Below are 14,957 nucleotides of genomic sequence, written 5' to 3'. Positions count from 1 at the left end.
ATCTGAAGCTGTCCACTGGGTGCACTGGCTCTGGAGCCTCCAAGGTTTTGCAGGCCAAGGTCAACTGCCACCTATGTTCTCCCTGGGGCCACTTCACATGAACTACAAAGCAACCTGCAGATGGAAGCTTGGAGGTACCCAGGCAAGGCCGCACTGTGTGAATCAAGGCTTGCTGGTACTAATGCTGGCCCTGGGGCCATCTATTGTGAGGCCAGATGCTGCTTGTTTGAGAGATTTTAGGGAATTTTGAAGTGTGAGCCAAGACAGACCATTCATGTGGAAAAGTGACTGGAAACAGTTTAGAAGAGCCTTCAGGTTGGGTTAGGCAGGGTCTCAGGAAACCACCATGGTGGGGAGAGTAGCATGAGCCTGGTTGATGGAAACTCAGATATGGTGCCTAACTGTTTGGCTCTGTGGACAGCAGAAGGACTCAGTAAAGGAAGAAGGGTTTCTGCCAGTACTTCTGTCTGACAAAAGCTACCTCCCAGCTCTCACTCTGATGCCAGATAGTTCAGTTTCTCTCATATGTCCCTGGTGCTTTTCAAGCTGCTGCCCCAGCACTGGATCTCGGAAGGAGTGAATCCAATTAAGTCCATGTATGAGCCCTTTTAAGAGGAACTGTCTGGGACTCTAGAAACCCTCTGTCTGCCTCAGCCTCAATCCCCTCTGATATTTACAGCCAGAAATTATGGAGACTTATTTTCCTGCCACTGGAACCTCAGGCTGGAGGGCCTGGTGTGGGGTTGGGGGGCTTGGTGTATGGCTGGGGTCCCTCACTCCTCAGTGGGGACCTCCACAGCCAAAATATCCCTCCCAATTTTTATTCATCACATGTGGGACCAATTCATTCTGCATCTCTACCCCTCTATCCAGTCTTGCTGTGCTTCTTCCTTAAATCCCTTGTTGTAGGACTTCCATTCAGGTAGATTTCAGGTGGTTATGAATTATAGTTATACTGCAGTTTAGCTGTAAATTTAACATGGTTGTTGGAGGAGGCAAGCACTGCATTTACTTACACTGCCACCTTGACTGGAAGTCTAATTGTTTACCATTATAATCAACTGAGAGAACTAACTGAAAGTATAAATATGCATTTTCGAGATCATTAGGTAGAATTAAGGATAAAGTCTATAATCATAAAGCCCATACAAAAGAGCTAGAGGGAAAAATCAGATTTGGATTTATTAGCATTAATCTGAGAATGCTGATGATGATGAAATGTTTGTATGTTAAGCAGAAAGGTCATAGGTTAACAACATAAACAGAATGAATGGGCTCAGTATCAGGGAAGACATCATAAAGGAGGCAAATTTGCAGTGAGATTTGGAGGAAAGAAGGGACATGAAGAAATGAGAAAGAATCATAAATTCTGAGGGGTGGTTATGACCCTGTGCTGAGTAAAGTTCTCAAGATTTCTTTATTTCTGGATAGATTTGAGTCTCCTGACTTAGGAAACAATTTAACTTTGCTGTTCTTTTCTTTTTTACTTAGATATCAGGTTTCAGCCTTTTATGTTTTTGTTTTTGGAAAACACATGTAACTAGTATATCAGTATTTTGCATGTAATGAATCTTTAGGAAAGATATTTACTGATTTTGCAGATTTCATTGTAGAACTTTCCTTATACATGCCTTACTGTATGGTAATGTTTCACTTGTTTTGGCATACAAAGTATCATGACTTTTTTATGGTTGCAAATATTCACAAGTTCTATAAAATTTAACTAAGATTTTTTTAAAGAATGTCATTTAAATAAAAAATTCATATGTTCAAATGTTAATAGGAGATAACAATTTGAGAAGTATTTAACAACATTAAATTTCTTTTATTAACCATGCAGTTTTGTATGATCTCTTTTGCATAGGAATGGACAAGCAAATTCAGATACTCTTGTTCCTAAAGATGCTAATGTCTTTATCTATGCCAATTTAGCTTTCAATTTGCTGTGTTGGTAGAGGAAGGAACACTTTTTTCTCATCTTTCAAAGGAGAAAAATATCTACCCCTTCATCTTAACAATTACTCCTAGGTATAATAGAGGTTAAAATATGATTTTAAAGTTGCATAGGGCTTACTCAGGCCAGAATAGCACTGACAGGAGAGCTGTATTTTCTACAACCTATACCCAAGGCAGAAATTGCTAATCCAGTTTGGCACTGTTTCTGCCTGATTCTGGCTACAGTTTTAGAATCCATTTCATTACAGTAGTGGAAGTACCAGTTACTAATCCATAGTAATTAATTACTCATTAAGTATGTCAGTTACTATGCCAACCATGTTATATATATATTACCTTAATTATTACAACAGTCCTGTGAGGTTTTACAGATGAGTACACTGGTGACCGAAGAAGTTAAGAAACTTCCTCAAGATTATAACACTAAAAAGCAGGAGAACCAAAATTCAAATACGGTTTTACTTTCCTCCAAAACTCTCTTACTTAACTACTGTAGTTTAAGTCTTGAAACTAATGATGAAATGTCATTGCCATTCCTATGAGGTATTTGGCAATTAACTTTCTTTTGGAATCACTAAGATGTATGAAAAGAAAAATGAAAACTGAAATATTATCAACATTGATTATTTTGTAGGTGTAAAGAAGGTGAACTAAGAAAGGGAAAAAGGCACAAAAAAATGTCAGGTGACAAAGAAAGGAAGAATCAACAAGCTCCTGAAGAAGGTGACAAAGCAATCTTTAGAAATAACTAATGAAAAGATAAGCAGTAACAAAAATGTACATGATAGGATAATTGTGTTAAAGTCATAAGTTTTAGTAAATAAAATAATAGAAATAATAGAAAATAAATAAGAAAATTAGAATATTGGGAAGCTTCTATATTTCTCCAAGAAAAAATTTATTCAATGTTTAGAAAAGGCATAACAACCTGAAAATGCAGGTCTGTAATGAAAATTCATCAACTATAATCGCTATATTGTTGTTATGGTGGCAGTATAATTATAGGATATGTGATGGTGGTCTGGATAAAAACAGTTGGTACAGTCAGAATATTTATACTGTTCCATAAAGAAACAAGTATTAACATTGCAGTAGGATATTTTGAATTCTCAATTATTACGGCATTTGATTTGGTTTGGTTTATAGCCAGAAAGGGAAAATGACCAACCCTAAATTTATTTATGAAAAAAAATCACATATTTTATGACTGAGTACAGAAACATGACTTGTTTGCTTTTCAATTTTTATTATGTATGTTATTCCTTTCTCTAGTTCTGACTCAACAAGACACATCTTCATTAACTGATGCTGTAGAGCAAGTTGCAAAGCAACAACAATCACAAACATCAGAAATAGAAAAAAACAAAAAAATTCTGTATCATTTACAGGTAACTTGTTTTTATACTGTTTTCTAAATGAGTCTTCATTTTCTTCAAAATTAAATTGGTAATAGGAAAATTATTGAGGGTATTTAATTTGGGGACTCAATTTAATACCCATATTTTTTTATTAAAGCTTTCTCTTTTTTAAATTTTAATCATTGTTCAAGTACAGTTTTCTGTCCTTTACTCCCATTCCAGCCCACCCACCCATTTCTCCCCATCTCCCCACCATTTCCACCCCCACCCCCTAGTTTTTGTCCATGTGTCCTTTATATTTGTTCCTGTAAACCCTTCCCATTCTCCCCTGAAATTCCTTCCCCTCTCCCCTCTGGTCACTGTCAGCCTGTCCTCTATTTCAGTGTCTTTGACTATATTTTGCTTGTTTGTTCGTTTTGTTGTTTAGGTTCCTGTTAAAGGTGAGATCATATGGTATTTGTCTTTTACTGCCTGGATTATTTTGCTTAGTATAATGCTTTACAGCTCCATCCATGCTGTTGCAAAGCGTAGGAGCTCCTTTTTCCTTTCCACTGCATAGAATTCCATTGTGTAAATGCACCATAGTTTTTTGATCCATTCATTTACTGATGAGCATCTTGGTTGCTTCCAGCATTTAGCTATTGTAAATTGTGCTGCTATGAACATTGGGGTGCATAGGTTCTTTTGGATAGTGTTTCAGGGTTCTTAGGATATAGTCCCAGCAGTGGAATTGCTGGGTCAAAAGGCAGATCCATTTTTAGTTTTCTGAGAAAATTCCATACTGTTTTCCATAGTGATTGTACCAGTCTGCAATCCCATCAACAGTGCTCTAGGGTTTCCTTTTCTCCACATCCTCTCCAACACTTGTTGTTTGTTGCTTTGTTTATGATGGCCATTTTGATTGGTGTGAAGTGGTATCTCATTGTGGTTTTAATTTGCATCTCTCTGATAGCTAGCAATATTGAACATCTTTTCATGTGTCTTTGGATCCTCTGTATGTCCTCCTTGGAGAAGTATCTGTTCAAGTCCTTTGCCCATTTTTTTAATTGGGTTGCTTGTCTTCTTAGAGTGGAATCGTGTAAGTTCTTCATATATTTTGGAGATTAAACCCTTGTCTAAGGTATCATTGGCAAATATGTTTTCTCGTACAGTTGGTTCTCTTTTTATTTTGATACTGTTTTCTTTAGCTGTGCAGAAGCTTTTTATTTTGATGAGATTCCATTTGTTTATTCTTTCCTTTATGTCCCTTGCTCTAGGGGACATATCAGTAAAAGTGTTTCTGCATGAAATATCTGAGATTTTCCTGCCTGTGTTCTCCTCTAGGACTTTGATGTTGTCATGGTTTATATTTAAGTCTTTTATCCACCTTGAATTTGTTTTTGTGTAAGGTGTAAGTTGGTGCTTGAGTTTCATTTTTGTGCACATAGCTGACTAGTACTCCCAACACCATTTATTGAAGAGGCTAGTTTTACTCCATTTTATTTTACTGCCCACTTTGTCAAATATTGATTGGACATAGAGACTTGGGTTTATTTCTGGGCTCTCTGTTCTGTTCCATTGGTCCATGTGCCTGTTTTTATGCCAGTACCAGGCTGTTTTGATTAAGTGGCCTTGTAATATAGTTTAGTATCAGGTATTGTGATCCCTCCTACTTTACTCTTCTTTCTCAAAATTGCAGCAGCTATTTGGGGTCATTTATGCTTCCATATAAATTTTTGAAGTGTTTGTTCTATGTCTGTGAAATATATCATTGGTACTTTAATAGTTATTGCATTGAATGTGTAAATTGCTTTGGGTAGTATGGACATTTTTATGATGTTAATTCTTCCAATCCATGAACACTGTATATGTTTCCATTTGTTTGTGCCTTCCTTCATTTCTTTCTTCAGTGTTATGTAGTTTTCTGAGTACAGGTCTTTTACCTCTTTGGTTAGGTTTATACCTAGGTATTTTATTTTTCTTTTTGCTATATCAAATGGGATTTATTATTGATTTCTGCTTCTGCTGTTTCATTGTTGGTGTACAGAAATGGCTTTGATTTCTGGATATTGACTTTGTATCCCGCAGTTTTGCTGAATTCATTTATTAGGTCAAGCAGTTTTTTGGCTGAGTCTATAGAATTTTCTATATACACTATCATGTCATCTGCAAACAGTGACAGTTTTGTTTCCTCCTTTCTGATTTGGATGCCTTTTATTTCTTTTTCTTGTCTGATTGCTGTGGCTAAAATTTCCAGTACTATATTGAATAGAAGAGGTGAAAGTGGACAACCTTGTCTTGTTCCTGATCTTAGTGGAAAAGATTTTAGTTTTTGCTAATTGACTATGATGTTGGCTGTAGATCTCTCATATATGGCCTTTATTATGTTGAGGAATGCTCCCTCTATCCCCACTTTGCTGAGTGTTTTTATCATAAATGGGTGCTGTACATTATCAAATGCTTTTTCTACATGTATTGACATGATTGTGTGTTTTTTGTCTTTGCTTTTGTTTATGTGATATATTACATTTACTGATTTGCAAATATTGTACCATCCTTGCATCCCTCGGATGAATCCCTCTTAGTGATGGTGTATGATCTTTTTAATGTATTGTTGGATGTAGTTTGCCAATATTTTGTTGAGGATTTTAGCATCTATGTTCATCAGCAATATTGGCCTGAAGTTTTCTTTCTTTGTTGTGTCTTTATCTGGTTTTGGGATTAGGATGATGCTGGCTTCATAAAAAGGGTTTGGGAGTCTTCCATCTTTTCAGATGTTTTTTGAAAAGTATGTGAAGGATAAGGGTTAGCTCTTCCTTAAATGCTTTGTAGAATTCTCCTGTGAAACCATCTGGTCCAGGGCTTTTGTGTGTTGGGAGTTTTTTTTTAAATATTTCTTCAATTTCTTTTGCTGTTATTGGTCTGTTCAGGCTTTCTGCTTCTTTTTTCATTGAGTTTTGGAAGATTATATTTTTCTAGAAATTTGTCCATTTCACCTAAGTTTTCAAATTTCTTGGAACACAGTTCTTCATAGTAATTTCTTACAATCCTTTGTATTTCTGTGGTATCAGTTATAATCTCTCCTCTTTCATTTGTGCTTGTGTTTATTTGGGTCTTCTCTCTTTTTTTCTTGATGAGTCTGCTTAAAGGCTTGTCAGTTTTGTTTATCTTTTTAAAGCAACAGCTCCTGGATTCATCCATCCTTAGAATTGTGCTTTTAGTCTCTATGTCACTTAATTCTACTCCTATCTTGGTTATTTCCTTCCTTCTGCTTGCTCTGAGCTGTCTTTATTGTTGTTCCTTGAGTTCTTGTAGATGTAGGGTTAGGTTGTTTGTTTGAAGTGTTTCTAACTTCTTTAGGTGGGCCTGTATCGCTATGAACTCCCCTCTCAGGACTGCCTTCACTGTGTCCCATAAGGTTTGGGTTGTTGTGAGTTCATTTTTACTTGTTTTCAGAAACCTTTTGATTTCTGCCCTAATTTAATTCTTGACCCATTTATTGTTTAATAGCATGCTATTTAATCTCCACGATTTTGAGTGTTTTGTGTTTTTTCCTTGGGGTTGGTTTCTAGTTTCAGTCCCTTGTGATTCAAGAAAATGCTCGGTATACTTTCAATTTTCTTGAAATTGTTGAGGCTTGTTTTGTGTCCTATCGTGTGGTCTATCTTTGACAATGTTCCATGTACATTTGAAAAGAATGTGTATTTACCTTCTTTAGGATGGAGGGCTCTGTATATATCAGTTAAGTCCATTTGATCTAGGGCATTGTTCAATGCCACAATATCTTTGTTGATATTTTGTTTGGAAGATCAGCCCATTTTTGATAGAGGGGTGTTAAAATCCCCCACTATAATTGTGTTGCTGTCAATATCTTTCTTGAAGTCCTCTAAGATTTTCTTTATGTATTTGGGTGCTCCTATGTTGGGTGCATATATATTTACAATATTTATTATGTCTTCTTGGTGGGTTCTTCCCTTGAGAATGTTGAAGTGACCTTCTGGGTCTCTCTTTATGGCCCTTTTTTTGAAGTCTATTTTGTCTGATATAAGTATTGCTACCCGGCTTTTTTTTTTTTTTGTCCATTTGCTTGGAAAATTTCTTTGCAGCCCTTCACTTTCAGGCTGTGTAGGTCTTTTATCCTGAGGTGGGTCTCTTGTAGACAGCATATGTGTGCGTCATGTTTTCTTATCCATTCAGCTATTCTATGTCTTTTTATTGGAGCATTTAATCTATTTACGTTTAAGTTTATTATTGATAGGTACTTATTCATTGCCATTTATGTACCTGTGTTCCCCTCTCTCTCTTTCTTTTCCTTCCTTTCCTTAAAGCAGTCCCTTTAGCATGTCTTTCAGAGCTGGTTTGGTGGAGGTGTATTCTTTTAGACTTCTTTTGTCTGGGAAGCTTCTTATTTAGCCTTCTATCTTGATTGAGAGTCTTGCTGGGTAAAGTAGCCTTGGTTGCAGACCTCTGATTCTTATTACTTGCAATATCTTGCCATTCTCTTCTGGCTTGGAGTGCTTCCATTGAGAAATCAGCTGCTAGCCTTATTGGGGCTCCCTTGTATGTTACTTCCTGTTTCTCCTTTGCTGCCTTTAAGATTCTCTGTCTTGAAATTTTGCCATTTTAATTATGATGTGTCTTGATGTGGGCCTCTTTGGATTCCTCCTGATTGGACTCTCTGTGCTTCCTGTATTTGTGTGACTTTTTCTCTCATCAAATTAGGGAAGTTATCCATCATTTCTTTTTCAAATAGGTTTTCTATCCCTTGCTCTTCTTCTTCTTCTTCTGCTGGTATCCCTTTTATGCAGGTATTATTACATTTCATATTGTCTTGCATTTCTCTTAATCCCTCTTCATTCTTTCTGAGCCTCTTTTCCTTTTCTTTCTCTTTCTGGGTGTTCTTTTCTACTTTTTCCTCCAGTTTGCAGATCTGATCTTCTGCTTCATTGATCCTACTTTTCATTCCTTCTACTGTGTTCTTCGGTTCAGAAATTGTATTCTTCATTTCCTTTTGGCCCTTTTGATAGTTTCTATTTCCTTTTTCACACTGACATTGTTTGCAGTGAGTTTTTTGTAGCTTCCCTGTAGTTTCTGGTAGCTCATTGTGAGCTCATTGAGCTTCCTGATAATCATTTCTTTGAACTCAATATCTGATAGCTGAATTGCCTCTATTTCATTTAGCATTCTTTCTGGTGCTTCCTCCTTTCCCTTCATTTGGGGATTGTTTCTTTGTCTTTTCATTGTTCATGAGACTGCTCTTGTTAGCCTCTGTTTCTTAAATTGATCTGTTCTGGTTCCCTGGGTTTATGGTGTGAACTTCTGTCATAGAATACCTGTGAGATTCAGTGGTGCGGTCTCCTTCAGGTATCCTGATGTTTACAGCTTCCCCGTACTCTTTTTTTTGTGATCAGTTGTAGGAGTAAGGCAAAATGTTTTAAGACAGCAAGGGAGTATTCTATGATATTTACAGTAGCAGCCAGTAGAGAAGAGCTAGGAGATCTTTTGGCTATGTATAGTGTTAACCACAATCTTCCATCCCACTAGCCACATTTTAGAAAGGATGGAAAGAAGATAAGACTCTTATTGGGGAGGAGAGGATTGTGAGTTGGATCTAGAAAGCAGTGAGGCTGTGGAAGGTCATATTTTGAGGTAGGGTGAGAGTAAAGAATAGTAAATAGGTGTAGTGTGTAAGAGAGTAGAGTTAACCACTACAGTAATAGAGTTCGGGAAACCACGAAGTGGGCTGAGATCTGGGAATGGTGTTGTGTAGTATTTACAATTGTATGGAATAGATCTTATTTACAGTAATATTAGAGCAACAATCATATGGCCGAATCTATGAGATCTAGGTAACAAGAATATGGAGTATAGAACCTTGGGTAGTGTTCTAATAGAATACAAATGAAGGACGGTAAATTAGCAGTACACTATGGATGAGCTAACAGGGGAATCCTATCAAATGATACAGTATACTCAGCCAAACAAAGAAGACTATACAGAAATAAGAGGAATCCTAAAATACTAGTAAAATTATTAATGTAAGAATAATGAAAAAAGGATAAGACAAATTTGCAGTAACTTGCAGGTTCAAAAAAAAGGGAAAAAAGCAAAAGATGGAATGAAGAAGAGATGAATTTGGAAAGGAAGGAATAACACTATGATGAAAGGAAGAGAAGCATAAGGAATTGAGAGATATAAAAATAATAAGAATTAAAATCTAAAAAGTTACTTAAAAATAGATAAAATTAAACAGTCAAACAAGAATAGCAACAACAACAAAACCTTGTGTTCGTTTCTAACTGGGCAAATCAGTTTTTCTGGTCTTGCTGGCTTCAGCAGGCTGAGGGGCGATTGGAATGCTTTTCACCCTTCTCAGTCAGGACTCAGTCAGTCTCTCATGTACTGCCCCCAGGGCTAGCTGCGTGGTCTCCCCATAGCCTGTCTGGTGCCTCTCTGCAGGGCCCTGGTTGTGGGTCTGGGTGCTCCCAAGCATGCTCTCTGGAGCCCACTGCTGCGGGCTCCCAGGCTCCGGGATCTCTCAGAGCACATGCATCTTTTCTGGGTTCACAGTGTAAGCTGCGGGGATCCCGAGGGTGCAGGTACTCCCCCGAGTTTACTGCCGTGGGCTCCAAATTCCCACAGAGCACCTGCACCTTTTCTGTATCAGGGCTGTGGGGTCTGAGTCTTCCACAAAACCACACTCTCTCTGGGTTAGGGGTTCAGGCGCATGGCCAGGCCTCCCTTGGTCACACAGGCTAGGGCACACACTCTTCCCAGAGCTATGCGTGGGTGCTCGCAGCCCCTGTGTGATTGTCTCTCAGTCCTCACTCCCCTCTCTGTGCCTTAAAGCAACAAGGCCTCCCCCAGTACTGCTCAATCCTTGTTTGGCTGGGGAGGGAGAGGTTGACCCTGCTCTCTCACCAGTGTCCGGGGCAGACCCGGAGCACCGGGGCCTGGGGGCTGCAACCTCCCTGGCCCCTGCACTGATTCCTGGGCCCTTATTATCCTGAAGCAGCCTCCTTACCACCTGGTTTTTCAATGTCCGCTATAATTTTTGATGTTGTATTTTCATATATGGTGTGATATTGTTGGCCCCTTGCTCTGTTCCTCCGTAGATTGGTTACTTTCTCTCCCGTGCATAGGGGGAAATGGAATCTGCTCCCTCCTACCACACCGCCATCTTCCTCTGGGATATACCCATATTTTTATATTTATGTCTTTCTTAATTATTCTCCTATCCCTAAGTGAAATCCAAATGAGTATTCCAGTTTTGTGGAGCATTCTACACACCCAATATACAAATAATCAACAATGTCATTGCAACTCTGGTGTGAGCATATAATACCCAGTGTGTCTCATAGAATTAATTTAAATTCACTTCTATTTTCAGCATTTCCTAAAATGCTGAAATCTAGGGAATGTTAAGTTTTTAAGCCAGTGTTTTTAAAGTTATAGCTTGTGAATTACTAATTGTCAGTGTACATTTCAAATAGATAAGGAACATTCTTGTGTTTATTACATTTCATAATATATTTATAATTCCACTATAGGCAATCTGGAAGCCATATTTGGTTTTTGCATACAGCATAATATATATGAATAATATGTTAATATAGCTTAATATGTTAATATATATTTAGCATAATATGTTAATATAGCTTTAAAAAGCAAAATGGAAACAGTACCTTTACTATGTGGTTTGCAAAGGTTTTTTATTAAATATATCATAGATATGAAAAGAAGAGGTTTCAGAGCTGACTTACCTAGTTTGAAAGACAAGATTTACTACTTCCAGCTCTGTGATTTAATTTCTCCATGCTTCTGTTTTCTCGTTTTTTAAATGGAGGTAATAATAGGAACTGTCTATAAGGTTTTCATGATCACTAATGAATTAATACTTGAAAATGTTATGTGAGGTATCCTTGCTGGAGCCCCAGCAGACAGTATAGGACTGGATTTTTTTTTTAAAGATTTCATTTATTTTTAGACAGAGGGGAATGGTAGGAGAAAGGGAGGGAGAGGAACATCAGTGTGTGGTTGCCTCTTATGTACCCCCTACTGGGACCTGGCCTGCAACCCAGGCATGTGTCCTGACTGAATCGAACCAGCAACCCTTTGGCTCACAGGCTGGCTCTCAATCCACTGAGCCATACCAGCCAGGGCAGGCCTGGATTTTGATATTGGCTTTAAGAATATATTAATGCATCAACAGAGATCTGATGATTATAATATAGTGGTAATATGTATGTCTTATGCATATTTGTATTGCATTAATCACTGTTAGAAAAGAATTCATATTTATAATAGAATATAATATAAAAATAATATCTTCAGTTTCTATAAAGGAATTTCCTGCAATACTTCTCAACCTTCAAAGAGTTTCACAGATGTTATTTCACTTATATTGAGGGACTTCTTTCTATTAAGCATGTTGCTGAATATGATCTACTTTTTTAAGTTGCTCATTATCATTTGAAGAGGGAGACAAAGAAGTAAAACAAATAATTGCAGGGTTTCAGTGTCAACAACAGAGGCATGAATACAGATTTAACACTGAAGTTGTGATCACAAAGAAAGTTATCTTCAATTGAGTTTTAAAGGACAGAGTTCACCTTAATGATTGGGTGTGTGGGACAGGTTTAAGGGTTAAGGGATGAGGAGCACAGTATTCCAGGCAAAAATAACCTGAGAAAATTCAGAGACCTGAAATAGCATTGGTACATTCACAAAACTGTAAGTAGTTCAGTGGTGGTGTAGCATAGAGTGTGTTTGAGAAGTGGTGAGAGATGTATGCCATGGTATGAAACTTGGGCTTTACTTTAAAGGTTGTGGGAAGGTTCTGATAGTCTTTAAGCAAGGGAGCAAGTGATTAAATTTATGTTTTAGAAGGAAATTCTAGATGTGTAAAAAATGCTTATAATACAACAACCATTTATGATAAAAACTCTTAGCAAATTAGAGTTAGAATAGAAATTCCTCCATCTAAAAAAGGGCATCTACATAAATCCTACAGCCAACTAAACATGTAATGGTGAAAGACAATGTTTTTTTCATAAGATCAGGAACAAAGCATAGTTGTGTGCTCTTACCACTTCTATTTATTTTTTGGTACTGGTGGTTCAAGCCAGTGCAATCATGCAGGGAAAGGAAATAAAAGACATCCAGACTGGAAAGGAGGAAGTAAAATTGTTTTTACTCACAAGCATGATTTATCTTTAGAAAATCTCAAGGAATCTATTTTTTAAAAAAGCTGTTAGGAACAATAAGTTAGTTTAGAAAGCTTATAAGATATAAGATTAATTACCAAATCAATTCTATTTCTATATACAACAAAGGAAACCATCAACAAAATGAAAAGAAAACTCGCTGAATGGGAGAACATATTTTTCTAAACATATGATGAGGGTTGATATCCAAAATTTATAAAGAACTTATAAATCTCAACACCAGAAAACCAAGCAATCCAATTAAAAAATGGTCAAAGGATCTGAATAGACATTTCTCTAGAGAGGACATACAGATGGCCAATAGACATATGAAAAAACACTCTATATCACTAATCACCAGAGAAATATAAATTAAAGCCACAATGAGATATCACCTCACACCTGTCAGAATGGCTATCATCAGTAAATCAACAAACAACAAGTGTTGGAAAGGATGTGGAGAAAGGGAAACCCCTGTGTACTATTGGTGGGAATGCAGGTTCATGCAGCCACTGTGGGAAGCAGTATGGAATTAACTCAAAAAATTAAAAAATGGAACTGCCTTATGACTCAGCAATTCCACTTATGGGAATTTATCCAAAGAAACCCAAATCACTAATTCAAAAGAATACATGCACCCCTATATTCATTGCAGTATTATTTACCCAATGAATATTGCATAATGAATATTACACAATGAATATTGTGATCGGTTATTTACGATCGTCAAGATATGGAAGCAGCTGAGGTGTCCATCAGTAGATGAGTGGATAAAACAGCTATGGTAAATTAACACCATGGAATACTACTTGGTCATAAAGAAGAAGAAAATTTTACCCTTTGTGACAGCATGGATGGACCTGGAGAACATCATGCTAAGTAAAATAAGCCAGAGAAAGACAAGTACTATATGATTTCACTCATATGTGGAATCTAATGTACAGACCAGACTAACAAGAAACTAGAGACAGACTCATAGATAGAGAGCAGGCTGACAGCTCTGAGTGGAATCTAGGGGTAAAGAGAGTAAGCAAAAAAGAAGAAAGTGAGAAAAAACTCATGAACATGAGCAACAATGTGGTGATTGCAGGGGGAGGAGGTGGATGGAGGTGGAAGAGGGTATACAGGGGATAAATGGTGATGAAAAAATAAGATAAAAATAAGTTATACAAAAAAAGGCTGATCATACCAAGCGTTGATATAGATATGAAAGAACAGAACTCTCAGACGCTGTTATTTGGAATGTAAAATGGTATAACCACTTTACAATGGATAACAGTTTACAGTTTTTTAAGAAGTTAAAATATATCTACCATATTACCCAGTTATTCAATTTCTAGGTATTTGTTTACACAAGAAAAATAAAAGTGTATGCCCATTGGAAATCCGGAAACAACCTAAATGCCCATCAGATGAATGGTTAGGCAAAATGTGATATATTCACATAAGGAAAACTACTCAGCAATAAAAAGGAAGAGCTACTGATACATCCAACAACATGGATGAATCACAATTATGCAGAGTGAAAGGAGTGAGATTTTAAGAAGTATAGTTTGTATAATTCTATTTATATTAAATTCTCAAAAATGTAAGCTAATGTTTAGTGACAGAAAGCAGGTAAGTTGTTAGCCAGAAACAGAGATGAGGAGGGAAGGGTGGATTGTAAAGCAGCAGGAAGAAACTTTTGTGGATAGTAGATATTTTTATTATATTCATTATGATGGTTTCATGAGCATAAATGTATGTCAAAATTCATCACACTGTAAAGTTTAAATATCTGCAGTTTATTTACATCAAATATACTTGATTAAATCTGTAAGTTAAAAAAAGAGGAAGAGGGGGAGGGAAAGGAGGAAGAGGAAGAAGAAGAAAGAGAGGGAGAGAAGGAAAGAAAGAGGGAGAGGGAGGAGGAAATGTGAGGGGGAAGAACAGCAACAAGAAATGTAATTCTAGTGGACGAGATTGAAGGAGGAAGGGATTGAAGGAGGAACTGTCTAAAGCTGGGGAGAAAAGTAAACAGTCAATTACATTAGTCCAGGAAAGAGAAGAAATGATGGCCAAATCAGTGGAAATGCCATGGCTTCCCATATTAATCAATAGGGTCAACAGCTTGATCTGCTTGGCATGGCATGTGTCCCTTACCTGATGATTCCATGTTCATCACTAGTCATTCATGTAATAATATTTATTGAGCACTGCTTTGTGCCAGGTACTATTTTAAGCACTGGGAAGACTGTGATAAAGACGATATAGACAAGGTTACTATACCCATGGAGCTTACTTTCTAGTAAGGGGAGGCAAGCAATAAAGAAATAAACAAAAGTTAACTCGATTGATATGTTAAAAAATACAATAGAATAATGTGTAGAGAGTAACTTTGAGAAGAGGGTGGGTGGTTAATTTATATTTTGATTCAGGGTAAACTATTCTGAGGATTAATAATAAAGCTGAGTTGTGA

The 14,957-nt window shown here is 37.0% G+C and overlaps 1 protein-coding gene across 1 annotated transcript in view; it reads left to right on the top strand.

The window, feature by feature from the left end:
- Positions 1-14,957, top strand: part of CCDC122 (coiled-coil domain containing 122) — a 32,467-nt gene continuing 17,510 nt past the window's right edge. Inside the window, exons 1-2 of the mRNA XM_028526659.2 lie at positions 1-2,679; positions 3,229-3,344. Coding sequence (XP_028382460.1) covers positions 2,634-2,679; positions 3,229-3,344 — 162 coding nt within the window. The 5' untranslated portion in view covers positions 1-2,633. The remainder of the gene's footprint in view (positions 2,680-3,228; positions 3,345-14,957) is intronic.

The sequence above is a fragment of the Phyllostomus discolor genome, chromosome 11 (genome assembly GCF_004126475.2).
Source record: "Phyllostomus discolor isolate MPI-MPIP mPhyDis1 chromosome 11, mPhyDis1.pri.v3, whole genome shotgun sequence".
NCBI lineage: Eukaryota > Metazoa > Chordata > Mammalia > Chiroptera > Phyllostomidae > Phyllostomus > Phyllostomus discolor.
Note: the sequence above shows the minus strand (reverse complement) of the source record. Positions and strands in the feature narration are given on the sequence as shown.